Here is a 16593-nt window from a genome sequence, read left to right as displayed (position 1 = left end):
CGCTTTGGAAGTAGCTTCCTGCCTTGGTTCACCAGAGCCTACACTGAGTTTACTCCGGGATGAACTACATTCATGTGTTCTCTAAGGGTTGGGAGAGAGGTCACATGGGTTGAGAAGATTTCTTTCTCTGGTGATTAAGATCAATTGGAGGCGTTTTGGCTTTATTATATGCGATGTACCGAGAGTTTTAACATAGGTGCAGACGGCAAAGTCTAAAATATGTAGAACCACTGGGAAAACTCACAAAAATGATGCAAGTAAAAGAATCTGAAGAAAGCTTTACAAAATGGATCCTTTTATCAAGATTTGAGGACTATTGAAAGGCACATTTCACTACTGTTGAATTACAATGGAATTCCTGGACATACATACAATATCCACATTTTTAAAAGCAGTTCATAACAATGGCACATTTTGAATGCATATATTCCATTTCAGTTAATAACAGTGATTATTTGGTTAATACTTTTAGAGAACACACCACACTAACTATAGCCCAGCACCAGCAGAAAACAAGTTGTAAACACCAAATTAATTTAATCAGTGGACACATTCTGGCTTCTCTGAGCTCATCATTTAGCATGAGAGAACTGCAGAATGCAGCTGAGTGGTTTTATGCATCCCAGGCTATAAGATGACAGCCTTGATTCAGTTTTGCTGAGAGGTACAGATTCATGTTCATTCAGGGCCTGCATCTGTTCCCCTGGATATCAGTGAATCATAGAATATCAAGGTTGGAAGGGACCTCAGGAGGTCTTCTAGTTCAACCCTCTGATCAAAGCAGGACCAATCCCCAGACAGATTTTTACCCCAGTTCCCTAAGCGGCCCCCCAAGGACTGAACTCACAACCCTGGGTTTAGCAGGCCAATGCTCAAACCACTAAGCTATCCCTCCCGCCCAGTGGCTTCTATGATGTCAGGATCAGGCTTTAAGCACTATTAAATCATACTCTAAATTAACATGCTGAAAAATGTTTATTTGGAAAACAAACAAACACTCTAAAGTTCCAAGTATAAGAAGCATTCTTGGAATGTAGCAATAAATGCTTCCTGTACAACAGTGGGACAGGCAGAAGCATCCAATTAATGGCATTTACAAGGCAGTAATTCCAGCCCCACATGTATTTCCCTTGACAGTAAGAAGGCAGTACAGATTATACGTGAAGGGAAACAGCAAATTAATAGGGAGCCAGGAAACTGCTAACACTCTGAAAACAGTGTCTTTACTATCCTAGGTCAGTTGGTCTATAACTTCACTAATTCACGTCTGTCAATTTTAATAGTAGGCCAAGCAGCATTACATGTGTATGGGATAGAAGGTGACAGATCCATAATGTGTCCACATGATCCACAGCAAATGGACAACTGAGATACAGATCTCCACTGTTAGACAAGTGTGGCCATTTGTTCAATAACATACAGTCAAAAAGTTCACCTGCATTCCTTTTTTCTGGGTATACTGAACTAGTCCAGCCAGGATGCTAATTATCTTTATTCCTTCAGCTCATGGCTAAGTTCTGTATCTAGCTATAATTAATCAAATATGTTTTAATTAATTTTTTGCTATTGTAAATCAGATTGGCTTGTCAGTCTTCCGCGCAGCAGGGATTTTACAGAAGAGCCTTCTAACCTACTCAGCCTCTGCACAGAGATGGATTTAAAACAAAGATATTAATTTCACTTAAAAAAAAATAAAACAGCAAATGGAAGAAAACATTATCGAAAAGGCATCTTGCCCTTTGCAAAGTTTCTGCTCCGGATTGTCCCCTCCAGATGTTAGGAAATATATGCAATTGATTTTATGCTGTCAATCAAGACAAATTAATGTAGAAGGAAATTAGAAATGCCACATTTTTCACCACAATTGATCTTTGTTGTTGTTGAACTGACCCTGGTTTGAATGGTTTAGGTGTGTTAATGCAGGTATTCAAAGGAACGTCTAAAGAAGGTCTCTTGCCCTTTCCAGCCTTCCATGTGACTCCTCTCCCAAGATAACCCTTGGATTGGGAAGGAGAAAGCAGCAAGTGTGCAATTTCCCATGGACACTCTTTAGTTTTGAGCTAGCAGCCCCTTTTTGTAGGCACACAGCCCAATGGCAGCCACTGAAGTGAAGAAAGTGGAAAATCCAACCAGCTTCAGCAGTCCTGGTACAGACGGCAAGTTTCTCTCCCAAAAGGTAGTAGTGATTGGCCGGGCTGGGACATCCTGGAGGAGCAAATGTTCAGTATTAGGTTACCTCTGCCATGAGAGGAGAGTACAGAGCTCACTGATGTATTATATAAATCATAGGCTTCTCTTTCTTTCTAACTAAATGGAGGGTCCCAATATACCTTCTGTTGTAATTTGGTCACAATATGGAAAAGGCTGAGAATCACTGACGTAAATCAGACAACAGGCTAGGCAAGAAGGGTGGCCTTATGGTTAAGGACCTGGACTGGGAGTCAGCAGAACCAGGTTCATTTCCTGGCTATTCCAAGACTCCCAGTAGTGCCCTGGGCAACTAAATCAATCATTCTCTGTGGGCCTTAGTTACCCATGTGCAAAACAGCAAACAAAAATTTCCTCCCTCACAGGAGTGTTGGGAAGATGAATTCATGCAAAAGGTTAGGTGATTCGAAGCACTCATGTGCCTATAAGAACTTAGCTAAGGCTAGCAACCAGAATACTGTGTTTAGCTATTGCTCTACAAATACATAGGAGATAAAGCTTGCCTCTGACTCTGGTTCAGGCATCCAGATTTCACTCTTTGAGATCTTTCCCATCTCGAACAGTATCTGGAAGAAAAATGACACCACATGAACATTCATGTTTTATTTAATAAGCACAGGCTGGTAACATTAAGTAACATCAAGAAAATGAAAAAACTTATTTTTTTTATAAGCTAAACATCAAAGAGACTTGTGCAGCTTTCCCACTTGAGACAGTTATCATAGGTTTCATCCCACCAGGCACAGGTGAAAAGGTTCCCAGACAGCCTATTACCCAGCCTGAGAAATATTAAAGTAAATTTAATCTTGCGTCGCTCATGAGATTGAAAATCTATTGGCAGTGATGCTGATTGGACTGCCAATCACAGGGACAGGGGTGTACATTTGTACCTCTGAAGGTTCTTAATTGTGGAGTTATCCCTTGGCTTTTTAGGGAATATAAAAAAATCAGTGTTTTAAAAACAACAAAAACCCAAAAGTGCTGTAACAAGGGCAGAGGTTTGCAAGGGCATAATGTGTCTGCAGCACAAATACGTAAATGTCTTTGTAGCCACCACTGTTAAGGTGTGTAGAGGGAAAGAGAAGGAAGGGTGATCTGAAACGCTTGTGATAGTATAATATTTTAATAATCATATCAAATTGAAGCCATGGACCCGATTCTCAGTCCCACTAAGCCTCCTTTACACTGCTTTGCCAGAGTAAAGGAACAGTGGGGATAAAAATATAATCTGTGCCCACTTGCAGGTCCTTTTATCCTGCACTTGTCCACACTGCTGCTGTAAGCCAGGCTTCCAGTCTGGGGAGACACACTCATGCTAGCTCTGCTCTAGCTATCACACTAAAAATAGCAGTGAGGATGCTGTGACAGGGATGATGGCCTGGGCTCGCTGGCTAAGCCGAGACCCAGGGGGTCAGGCGGACTGGGGACTCGAGTGGCTAGTCCGTGCTGCCACTCATGCTGCAGGGTCCACACTGCTATTGTTAGCGCATTAGCTCAAGCAGAGTTAGCAGGAGTCCATCTATCTGGGCTAGGAGGCTTGCTCCCAGCTGCCGTGCTGGTCTGACTGAGAAGCAAGTCCTGGATGTGTTATTTGTTTAAAAAAAACCGAACAAACCAAAAAACCCACCAAGCAAACAAACTGTGTTGCCCATGATGGATCGACAGAACTTAGCTAAGTGTCCTCTGTCAGAGAGAAGAAGGAGGGAGTGATCACTTGTACTAAAAAAAAGGTCAGATTTTACGGGTCTATAACTAGAAATAATAGCTAGTGCAACAAATACATAATGAGATAAACCAAATAATGGACTCTGCTGGAAGTTGTATGGGCCTATCTGAGGGCAGAGTTGGGCTAGAGGTGTTTATTTTTAGGCAGAAGACAGATTGCACAGGCTTGGATTTAATACTTCAGTGATGAATTTGGTAACATTCTGATTTGTCTGAGACTTTAACTTGTAATACCTCAAAGGATTTCATAATATACAGAATATAGTTAAACTTTGGCTCGTGGTGTTTTGGAATCTGTTCATTCTGGGAGCCCTCTTTCATTAGTACAGTTACCATAGCTAACGCTCCCAGGGTATGTCTACACTTTGAGCTGGGCATATGATTCCCAACTCAAGGAGACCCACTTGTGCTAGCTCTCAGTGAGGGAGTAGGCTAAAAATGAAAAGTAGCTGCAGCAGCATGAGTGGTGGGAGGGGCTACTAGGCCTGAGTATGCACCTAGGGTCTCTGACGGGCATGTACTTGGGGTGGCCCTGTCACTCACGTCAGGACAGCTACATTCTATTTTCAGTGCATTAGCCTCATGATGGCTAGCGTGGATGTGTCTCCTCCAGCTGGGAATCTCAGCCCCAGCCCCAAATGCAGACATACTCCAAGTCAGATATTAAGATTGAAACTTCCATGAAACATCTGGCCTCTTTTGGTCTTCAATAGCCATGATCAAGGAAAAGCGGTTATCCGTACCTCTCTCGCTGCTCTCTCTCCTGCCTGCACAGCCCCCTCCATGTACCCGCTCCATTGGGTAGCGGTCTCCGTGCCAGCAAAGTAGATCCTGCCGAGGGGCTGGCGAATGGTTCTTTAAAACAAATGTAAAATGTCAAAGGCCGCTAACTGAAGGCTGACAATCATTTTAAAAGCAATTGTTGCCCTTGACACTAGAGCTTGTTAAGTTCCTCAAAATTCCTACAGGGCTGGTATGGAGAGGGAAAGAAATACATTAGGATTTCCCTTAGGTTAGCATCTTACCTGCTGCTATGTACAACATGTTAACATTAGTCAAGCCACAAAATCAGAGAAAATCAAAGACATAAACTGATCTCTCAGAAGATGTCTCCTTTTAGTGCTTAAATAGGGAACAATCCTAAGAGGCTCCAGAATTGCACTGTGGTTAAATGAACTTATTTCCCCTGTATGGCTGCTTTGCTTTTATTCTTCCATTACAACTGGATATGAATAATGTCTTTGCAGGGATGGGTTGCTCTTATATTTTGAGATTCAGCAGAACTCTTCCCCTTTAGCATGCAGCCCTACAAATGGGAGAGAGAGAGAGAGAGATGCCTCTGGATGAAGAAGGAAAAGCTGCACCTCCCCCTTCAGGACCCTGCGCTGCTATAGTTCAGATGCTAGCTCCATAAGCTTCTTGGGCAACACAGCCACAGGAATTGCACTCCCTTTTCACAGAGGGAGAGTCTCTAGTGGTCACAGAGAAAACACTGGGTTAGACTTTAAACGGCTGCCGGAGATTAGATCAGACTGTGGGCAAAGCCGTAAACCTCCCCCATCACTCCATGGCACTCAGGCTAATAAAATATAGCACCCACATGCTCAGGGAGTCCCCAGCATTCTGAAACATGGCCAGGGTATTCCCCAGACGACTGGCAGCCAGCTTGAGAAAAATCTTAAAAGGGCCACAGTGTGCCCCTGCCAAGGATGTATGGGTTGGGTTGTTCCCATTATGTGCAGGAAGTACTATCATGTTCGCTGCAAGTACTTCAGTAACAGAACTACACTTTTAATCACTAACAGCTGAAGTGGACCATATGGAACAGCAATTTTCCTGCGCTGCTAGTTAGGTGTAAGAACTGCATGTTGTTGTTTGTGGGTTTATATATAAGAATTTTACTTATATCCCTATTTATTCCTTCCCTGTGACTATTGCTGAATTAACTCTGCCTGAGCCTGACCTTGCAGGTATTGACTTAATGGCAACTTTCCCATTGACTTCAGTGGCCACAGCATCACTTTTTCAGAAAGCACTGAAGGAACATATTAAACATTTTAAGCAGCAAAAATCAGGCAGTGATCTAGTGAGAAGAGGTCTTGTATTGCTGACATAGGTCCATTAGCCTGGGTGTTCTGTTTCACTGAAGATTGTGGATGAAATCCTGCTTCCACTGTAGTCAACTGCAAAACTCATGTTGACTTCATTGGGGCCAGGATTTCACCCATATGCTGTATGTTCAATGTGTTTTATATGGGAAGAATATTGTAACAATTACAAAAAGACATTACCAAAAAAAATAGCACAATGTTATCTAGTTTACCTTCCATATTGAGACATGATGCCTGGTGGGAAGTAGGCTGTATAACATCCCCCCGAATACTGTTCTTCACTCCAGTTCTTTTCTTCATAATGCACTGGCTGTAATAGTTAATGAGACATGAAAGAAAGAACAAGCCCTTCGCTAGGATATTGGAAATAAAATAAGTAAATATTTGGCTTTTAGGAAACAAAACTAGATTTTTTTTTCCCCACACAATGCTGATACAGGACTGCCACTGCATTCTGTTAATACTATCCAACAGCACAAAATGAGCAGGTTTCTGTTTCTCTGGAGCATTGCTCTCCCATATAATATAGACAACTTTTGACAATTCTTATCCTCTTTTCTGGTATAGAGACTGTTCTTGTCTCCCTCTTGTGTTTAGGGTTCACCAGCAGCTGGGGAAGTGGGTATCATATGGCATAACATGCATTGCTTTTGAGAACTAAAATGTAAACGTTGTCCTTGCTTCACCATTCAGAAGAAACAAGTAGCACTACCACAAGGTAAATAAAAGAACAGGCAGTGGTTTCTCACATGTAAAGCCTCTTCTGAGCCCATCACTTTGGCATACAGTTCACAGATTTTTCTCTTCCTAAACACAAATATAAATTGATCAGAAAACAAATGAAAAAGAACCTCATTCTTTGCTGCTGTTCTTAACGTTAAGATCTGTTTCAATACATGTTAAAGTTATTTTTGTATGTGCAACAGTTTCCAAGTTCATACTCTTAGGCCAAATTTTCAAACACCAATGCCTAAGTGTAAAATCCTGATATCACATTTGGGAGGCTCATGTTGGACTGCATGCCATTAAATAAATGTTTGTACAGTTATCTGAGAATGCAGAGTCAAATTATACTCAGGTTCACCAGTATAAGTCTGGAATACTTCCAAAGAAGTCAATGGAATCACTCCAGATTTACAACAGGGTAGCTGAGAGCAGATTTTGACCTGTAAAATACTTAATGGTATTTTATTTATTATGAATAACAGAACAGGCTTCAAACTGGACTCTTCTTTCATATATGGTTGTGGAAATAGTACTGTTGTAGACACAGATGTTTATACATTTATGTAAATAATAATAAATGTTGGAATATTTCTGTCTGGCGTGTAGGGGAAGGACACCAAAGGTTATGTACCTCAGCACTCCCTTCATTTCACTAATGGATCAGCTATGTGAAAATGGTCAAGAAGGAAGAAAGCATTTTGGAATCTTTGCAGTAACCAGCAGTTGTCACAGACCAAAACAGTGCCCCAAGACTATCTGTGAAAGATAATGTGCTAGTGATGACATGAAACAACAGATAGCATGTGGACACTTTAAAATATCCTTAAACTGGAATCACTGGGGGCTGTGCCTACTTACGCAAGCCGAGTTTAGACCTCAAGAGTTTGGGGAATACTATTATCTGTAGTTGCTCTATGTGTATATAAAATTACTTGGTAAAGCATCCTAAAGAACAACTCTATGAAATTCGTAAGTTCTTACCTCTCTTCTTTGCTGACACGTGCAAGTCTATAGGCCTTTCTTGTAAGGATAAAACTAAAGAAAAAGAGGACACAAGTATTGTGCAGTGTCAATACAGTCTGATTTACAAAGCATGGGCATAAAGTCTTTGCTTAAAAAGACTTTACAATGAGTGAGACAAACCCACTACTGGTAAGTAATTCTTTTATCATATAAAAAGCTTAATTATCACAGAATACATTTATCCATATTCAGTAGCTTCTTGCATTATATCCAGAAATGATCAGCTTGTACAGAGAGCGCAGGAGTAAAGTGCCCCTTGCAGGAAGCTAACAAAACTGATTACCATGTGCTGTGCTAGCTGAAGCTGCCTAGTGAGTTGTAGATGTAGCCCCAGGTACAGCGTATTACAGCAATTCAGTCTTAAGGTGAGGAAGGCATGGACTACTGATAAGGGAGAGTCTGGGGAGATCTCAGAAAGGGGCCAAGCCCTTTGAAAGCAACTTCATCTACCCCTGTTAGGGTCTGCACAGGGGTCAATAGTACCCTATGATAACTGGTATCAAAAAGAGCTCCCAGTTCTAGAAGAATCAATAGACACCTCTGTGGTGGAATTTTCAAAATTGCTTTGTATTGGCCTAATTCTCCTCCCACTAAAGTGAGCGGGACAATGCCCATTGACTTCAGTGGGAACAGAATTAGGCAACACTCTGATCTTCATCCAGAGTGAGGAGAGAATCAACCAACACAACACGTGCAGCCTCTCTTTCCATATCGAGATCTAAATCCAAAATTGGCTAAGATCGAGACCTGAGTTTCCTCGAACTGGGCTTTAGTTTTCTTGTCCCTCTAAGTTCCCAGGTAGCAGTCCCTCCCACAAAGCCAATATAATTTATTTTATTAAAAGATCCATGACTAAGTCAGCTGCAGGGGAGTGAGGCTACCGTAGGCACAACATATATTTTATGACAAGCAGTGTAGAAGGCTACAGTCACATTCCTATCAGTAATTGCTAGAATCAAATTGATTCCTGGAATAATTCCATTGACTTCAATGGGATTGCACCTCGGGTAAATTTGGCTCCTGGAATCCTTTATAAAGTTGTGCATACTAGCAAAAAGATGATCCCAACTTGATTTTAGTAGCAAGAAAAAACATTTACATTCCTGTTGTTAGCAGTAACTTGAGAGGAATGTTAGGGGGTTTCATGGTGTCCAGAATAAGGATATTTTAGAACTGTGTGTCCACAATGTTACACAATTCAATAGGAGTGTTTGGCTTTCTCTGTATGGTACTGCACATGCAATTATTTGGTACACACACACACACACACACACACACACACACACACACACACACACACACACACACACACACACACACACACACACACAGAGTGTTTTTTCAGCTGATTTGGAAGGTTCACCTTGGATTTAAAATGGAAACATTCTGTAAAGTGTTTTTTTTTAATTTATATTCACTTAATTCACTCTTTTCAAACACCACTAAATGCTGTTACACATTTTCCAGCTCCCCTTCCAAAATGAAATGCTAAATACTTGGCAGTTTCTCCAGAATTCTAAATCTGTCACCAAACAGCTGTGCTTTGACTGAATTACAAGATGCTGTGAGGGAATAGTCCTTCATCTCTTCAGTGCATTGCAGATTCAAGACAAACAATGGCCTCTGTCAACTGCATTTTCAGTATTCAGCATGGCCAAAAGAGAAACTCCCATGTAGAGGGAGCAAGATGCTTAGTAAATCTGAGTAAGGGGTTTAATTTCTATGGGCCCAAGTCAGCAAAACCCTTAAATATGTGCTTAACTTCAACCAGGGGAATAGGCACATTGGACAATGTACCTCCCTTCCCACCAGCCTCCTCTGCATTAGCCTACTTACAAGCTGGTGCAAAGCCTCGCTCTAAGAAATGCAGAGGCTTGAAGGGGCTGCATAGCTACTTTATCCCACACAAGAGGATGCCAAAAGACTGCAGTTGGCCCAGAGTGCCTTGCATGTATCCTCATAATGGATGAATATCCCCTATAGTGATCTGCATGCTTTCCAATCCCCTCCGCAAGTCCTTTCACAAGCATCTATAAATCTAGGAACATGGACTAGGGGTGCTTTACCCTATAATGGCAGGCACTGATCCATCAGGTTTGGAATCATCTAAGGTTATTGAAATTGGCGCTTCTTCGTCCTCAATAAGCATGCTGGCACAGTAGTCTGACAGGAGAAAGGAAACAGATATAGTAACTGCTGAGTGCTATGTACTGGTAGTAATGAAAAAAACTTCACTGAAAAGTAAACGCATAGCTGTTCTTCATTCACTGATAATACCTAGAAATCTGGAACCTTCTTCTAGCATTCTCTCTCTCACTGTCAGTAGTTTCCCAAACTGCGTGTATATACACATACTAATTTGCTTTTAAATGGGGACTTTGTTGCTTTGTATGAATTTATTTGTGACTCACAGAAAGTTATGGAGACTTACTCTTACCAAATAACAGGAACTACAAAAAAAATGCAGACTAGTAGAAATATAGTATATTTGTTCCTCAAGTAGCTTGCCTAAAACACCAGAACCCTATTCTTGGCAAGTCTAATCTATTCTTGGCAAGTATAGTCAATCTTGTACTCCTTGTGGAATTCTCAACGGGCATTACACAGAAGTAGGGTAGAAACAGAAGGGGTAGGACATAACATAGGATTTGCCATAGTGGATCGAACCCCTGGTCCACCCAGTCTAGTATCTTGCCTCTAACAGTGATCAGATGCTTCAGAGGTAGGTGAAAGAAACCCTGTAGTGGACAACAGTGGAATGACTTAGTGGCTAGCTGGAGAGAGAGAAATCCTCATAACATGAAAAAAAATCCACCTGTTTAATGCAATGGTGGCTGTTCTGATGTTGGAAACGAAGCATCCTCACACATAGTTTTGGAAATAATTTTTTTTTGCACATTCTCCAACACTTAAAGATGATAAACCCATGACTTTGAAGTTAGTGTAGCACTAAATTCCCAAGTTCTTCATTTTCCCCCGTAGTTGATACCCACGTACCCATCTTCTTCCAGAAGGCCTCTTTATAGTACATCATACATTTAATGACAGAACCCATCGGAAGACGGTGAATTAACTGGTTTCTCTCTGATGGTAGTTCTGGGTTGAAATGGATCTTTGTAGTCAGGCCTGGGGGGATGGCACTAATCACATAACTGGCCTGAAACATAAGGCACTGATATATAACACACACACACACAAACCTGCAATCTTAGATATGAACAGAAATATTATTTTCCTTTATTTAAGATGACCTTTGTGGGCGCTATTATATAAAATAACACAATAAAATAAAGCAGAGAGAAGGTAGACTAATGTCAGGAGCCAATTAACAATACACTAATATAAGACCCCGTCATAAATAAATCAGTAAAGTAGATTTCAAAGACTTTCAGGGGAGTCTGAGAAGCAGAGACACACAAATGCATGGTGCTGATTACATTTGGCTAAGAGCTGCCGCAGACATTCCCTCCTCTCCCCCCCACACCACACTAAATGCAAATTACTATATTTTTATTGAATTACCTCATATATCTCATGATTTAGAGTCTCCACAATGACATTATCACCTGACTGATCAATGCGAACTACAGGCCTCTCCAGTTTAACTCTGCCTTGGAGGCGTTCCATTATCTTTTCGGTAATCTGACCAGAACCCCCAACAAACTTCCGCTCCTGGAAACAAAAAAACCCACCAAGAAATCATCATGAGAGTAGAGTCTATAATAAATTCTGTTAACACATGAGAAGATCAGGGTCAGATTTTCAAGTGCACAGAGCCAACAAAAAAGGCCAGATTTTCAAGAGTTGTTTTGAGTTAACTAATCAAGTTATCCAAGAACACTTTTACTACACTTCAGTTTGAAGTACATTTGCTTTGTATGCTTGAAGGGCACTCATACATTCGATGATAAGTGACCATGGAAACCAAAGTGGCAGATATTACAACAGCAGAAAAAACAAACAAACAAAAAAACCTATATGTTGAAGAGACTGGGGAGGGAAATTAAATAAATTGTCCTGATTTAACTTGAGGCCTAGATCGATTAGATGTCACATTGTACAGAGCTCCCATAGATGATAATTTGACACCTTCAAACACATATTGAACACTTGCTCTGTGGAAACTGATTATTCATCTTTTCATTAACTGCAGAGAATGTGTTAAGTTTGTGGAAAGGAACACTACACTTGTTCATTACAGTCTCAAGAAAGGAAACGTATGACATTCTGTACCTGCCCCCCATTGGTTACGGAAAATATCCTGGTTGTCCCCCCACACAGCTTCACATACCACAGGAACCAGAGAGCAGAGACCTCATGTGGCTCAGAGGTGACATTGATGTTCACAAAGAGAGTAGCAAACTCTCTGGCAGCTCTGTATGCAAAATAAAAGCACAGACAACAGGGTTAGGAAGTAGATATTAGAGCTGGGTAAAAGTTTTTGGATAATTAGTACATTCACCAAAAATGCATTTTTCAGGACCCTGAACCAAATCACAAATTCAGGTTGAACTTAATAGTTTCAGCTGAAAAAAAAAAAAAAAGGGAATTTTTTCTACAAATGTCAAAATGTTTTGGCTTTGACATTTTGTTTTGAAACTACACTTTCAAAATGAAATATGATTTCAAAACAATATTTAAAATATTTCATTGCGCCTGAACAAAATGTCTGTATTTTTTTTGTTTTGGTAAGAAAAACCATAACAATTCTGTTTTGGTTCAGAACAGGTTTTGTTGTTGTTGTTAGCCAGTGAACTTAAATTCAATTATTTACTAAGCTCTAATAAATATTACTTTGCTGTTAGCTATTATTAGTTTTTCATTATTCTCTTTGAACAAGGTTATTACCCAAAAGCACACAGATCATTTTTTGCTCAGTTCAATTTTTGGCCTGTAGAAAGGACTATTTGAATATGTTTATATGAACCTCCCTACCATTTACCTATTCTTATTTATCCTGCTTCTTAACTAGTTTCCCAGTTGCCACTACTGCCACAAAACAAATATTTTCTCAACAGGAGATGCATTTGATAGCCAGTTAGCGGAGATCTTCTTCCTTTCTCCTCCATGGGGAGCTCATCAAGTACACCACTCCCACAGTTTGATACATCCCTGGTAGCTTAAGGAGTACATTTCCAAGGCCATTCCTTACTCTCCCACCTGTCACTGCAATAAATTGTATTGCCTAGTCAAATTTAAGTTCTACAATGTACAGCAACGGCAGCAATAATAGTAAATAGATATACACACAGGGCCAAATTCCCTGCTGGTGTAACACCACTGAACACAACAGTGTTACACCACCAGAGCATTAGAGCATTCACCTGTATTTCACTTGTGATTTGTTAATTAGTATATACTAAGTTCCATCATTTATGAAAAAGAGTCAAAGTGCTTCCAGATAAAGTTTCATTAACAGAGAATCTCTATTGATTTGCTGAGGTAACCAACTTAGCAAGCTATCTCTGATGGAATATGTAACTTGTGAACTTTTACAGCTTTTTCTTACTTTGGTTCTGAGGGTAGATTTATTTTCTTAGCCATGAACTTTACTTGCCTTTACAAGTTATTGGTGTGGATCTGAAAGCACCCAGCATGCAGAAAGATCAGTTTCCTACTTGTAATACTACCATTCTGAGCAGCAGCTAGGAAACTTTGATTGGTTTGAAGGGAATAAAACAGAGAGAGTTTTGAGTTTTTCAGCATATCTCAGCTCAGCATCCCTATTAAGATTACAAGACTCAGCAATAGAATCAGTTTTGTTCACATTGCACAGAAGCACCGTAGCATACAGATTATTATAAATCTAGTACTGCTTATACATCTGTGAGTTATTGACTTAGAAGCAAGTCCATGTGGTGTAGAAAGAGTTGCTCAGAATTACTTGCATAGACTACAACAGTGGTTCGCAACCTATTACCATTGTGGGCCGCATAAGCAGCTGTGTGTGTGTTATGTGGGCTGCATCCACATGTGTATATATACTACCTGTATGGCCCTGAGGATGTCACGTGGGCCACAGCTGTGTGCTGATTGGGCTGGGGGTTGAGAACCACTGGACTACATGCATGGGCAGACAAGTGGCTTATAAAATTAACTGTATGGAAAATATTGTGCAATAATGATCAGGACAGAAACCTAGTGGCCATATTCTGTAAGACTTCGAGCAGGAGAAGGATTCGGAGAAGCACAATACCTTGAGGAAGAAATAGTCTGCAATCTTTGATACAGTGCTAAAAAGTAGTAAGAAAGAAAAGGCAAACAATGCTGAACTGCCTAAATAAAAGGTACTATATTAAATATAGAGGAGGAAACTATTCTAGTACAGTGTAAGGAAATGGCACAGCCAGCTAGGATATGTTTAATACAGTCTACCTGGTTCTGTTTGCCTTATTATAGTGAGGACTCTATGAGATGGGGAAGGAAGAGATGACCACAACTGGAGGTATTGACTCCACATCCATGCAGTGGTGTTTTAATTCACATAGCACCTGGAATGTGCATAGCACTTTATAGACAAGGAAAAGACAATGCCCATTCCCACAGAAGCTTACAATCTAAGACCCTGGTGCTGCCAGGTGCTGAACAGAACTGCTCAGTTCTCATAGGAGACACTCAGCTCCTTGCATGTTCAACTCTCTTAACCTGCCCTCATAGACCATCTGCTGTAAAACCCATATATCATTTTTATTTATGATGTTTGGGCTTGCTCTAATTTGTCAATTTTTTTTATATACCACACTGCCAAAAACTACCCTAGTTATGGCCTCACTAATGCTGAATAAAAAGAAACAATCATTTAACTTGTTTTACATGGGGACTTCCATTGAGACAATCTAGTATCACATTTGCTGCCTTTGTGACAGCATAGCACTGTTACTGCGTTCAATTTATCATCCACTATACCTTTATAACCTTCCCTCTTCCTACTGTCTACCCAATTATCCTCTATTCTTTGCTTGAGCATTCAATTATTTCTTCATACATTAGCCACCTTGCATTTGTCCTTACTGAATCTCATTTCAGTGATTTCAGAGACTTCTAATTTGTCAGGTTCATTCTATACTTTTAACTCTCTTCTCTTAAGTGATTACAGTCCCTTTTCGTCATCTGCAAAACTGAAGTCTGACCTGACCCACTTGAAGTCAATAGGAGCATGATCAAGACCTCCGTAAGTGCACTTTACACCCCATCATATAATGTGCCAAGGAAGCTAGAGGATTTTAAAGTTAATAAAATGTTATCTACTTGGTCCAGCAAATTTTGTCAGTCAACTCTTTCATTGTCATTTTGTCCCATTCTGCAGCATGTGGGGCCGCCCAGGGTGCATCAGCAGGGATCTACAAATGAAGTCAAAATATTAAACTTAGTGTACAGTATATTACTACCTAGTCATATTTAATTTGCAGTCCCAGGCCTGCTAATATAGTGGGTCAAATCTGCTCCCACCTACTGGTACACTGGTGTAAATCTGGCCTCTCTGTTTCATCAATAGATACACTCGTGAAAACCCAGAGTATAACTGAGGGCACAATCTGGCCTTTTATGTACACTGTAAAACTGAGCTACACATTTAACGACGATCTGCTGCCTACAAGTCTCAGTACAGGAATGCACTGCTGTTTATTTTAATCTTGTCAAAAAAATTAAAAAAGTAATATCAGAGATTTCTGGGAGAAAGCATTCAGTGTAGGTACATCATAATGCAGTACCTGATCCTGAAAAACCTTACACATGTGAGTAACTTGTCCTTGTGTGAGGAAAGTTATTGATGTGTGTAAGTCTTTGCCAGATTTACAGGTCCCCAGTTCAGTAGTAGGGTTATGGAACAGTTGACAAATATTTGAAAGTTTGGAATCCTCTGCAGGGATTTTTTTTGTACAGTGGATGGTCAAGAATTTTTAAAGTTCCATTTCTGAAGCATTTACAAATTTTTATTTTAAAAATAACATCACTGTGAACTAGCCTGTAGTCCATCTTACACAGCTGCCCATGAACATCAATATCATCATAACAGGTATTTCTAGGGAGAGATAGTAAGCCCCCACTTCTCCCTCCCCCCCAACTCCTGGCATGGTCTTCCTGGACCTTCAGTAGGGGTAAGCAAGTGCTAAGCACATCCGCTGCTTTGCCCCATCCTTGAGCACGTGGGCAGAGTCTAGACTTTGCCTCTTTCCCAATACATTGGACAGCACAGCTGTGCCACCACAGGAGGTAGTATGCTCCTACTGGTCTGGATTAGTAACATATTGCTATTCTCAAGCCAGGAAGGAATCTTACCTCTGTGACATACACTGCTTTTCCTGGGGCCCTGCAGCTATACCCTTTATAAAGAGTAGACTGTCTAAACACAGTCTACTCCTCCATGGTCCAGGATTTGACATTTTAAAAAGTCCTTTAGTAAAATAGCACATTTCAGCCTCGAATCTTTAGCCATAAAAATCATTTCTACCCTTTCAGTGTATGTGCCCTGATATCATTCAGTGTTTGTGGTGGTTGTCTGACACTCCATATGGGAATTCTGAAATGGTTTTTCTGAACCTTCATATTAAAAAGCCTATTCCCTATGATACCAAGATCAATGGTGTAATCTCATAATAGATATATATGCAGTTTGCATTTATATCATACCTCTTTCCCCATTTCATTCATTGTCCTCCACAGATTGTTATAATCCAGGTAAACTATGGGATTCCATACTGGAGGGAATGCACCCCGGAATGGGTAGGACTTCCCCTGAAATGCACAAATAAAGGTTACCAACTGAGATACAACACACAAAATGGACCAAGGCTTCACG

At 40.5% G+C, this 16593-nt stretch overlaps 1 protein-coding gene across 3 annotated transcripts in view; it reads right to left on the bottom strand.

The window, feature by feature from the left end:
- Positions 1-823: 823 nt before the first annotated feature.
- LOC115657995 (amine oxidase [flavin-containing] A-like) overlaps positions 824-16593 on the bottom strand; it is a 61838-nt gene continuing 46068 nt past the window's right edge. For all 3 annotated transcript variants that reach the window (XM_030576452.1, XM_030576445.1, XM_030576456.1), the window contains 12 exons: positions 16425-16529; positions 15042-15133; positions 12027-12168; positions 11316-11465; positions 10791-10950; positions 9860-9956; positions 7752-7805; positions 6794-6851; positions 6257-6354; positions 4677-4788; positions 2712-2774; positions 824-2205 (listed from right to left, as the gene is read on the bottom strand). In XM_030576452.1, coding sequence (XP_030432312.1) covers positions 2050-2205; positions 2712-2774; positions 4677-4788; positions 6257-6354; positions 6794-6851; positions 7752-7805; positions 9860-9956; positions 10791-10950; positions 11316-11465; positions 12027-12168; positions 15042-15133; positions 16425-16529 — 1287 coding nt within the window. In that variant the 3' untranslated portion in view covers positions 824-2049. The remainder of the gene's footprint in view (positions 2206-2711; positions 2775-4676; positions 4789-6256; positions 6355-6793; positions 6852-7751; positions 7806-9859; positions 9957-10790; positions 10951-11315; positions 11466-12026; positions 12169-15041; positions 15134-16424; positions 16530-16593) is intronic.

The sequence above is a fragment of the Gopherus evgoodei genome, chromosome 1 (assembly GCF_007399415.2).
Source record: "Gopherus evgoodei ecotype Sinaloan lineage chromosome 1, rGopEvg1_v1.p, whole genome shotgun sequence".
NCBI lineage: Eukaryota > Metazoa > Chordata > Testudines > Testudinidae > Gopherus > Gopherus evgoodei.
This window is presented reverse-complemented; position numbering and strand designations above follow the sequence as displayed.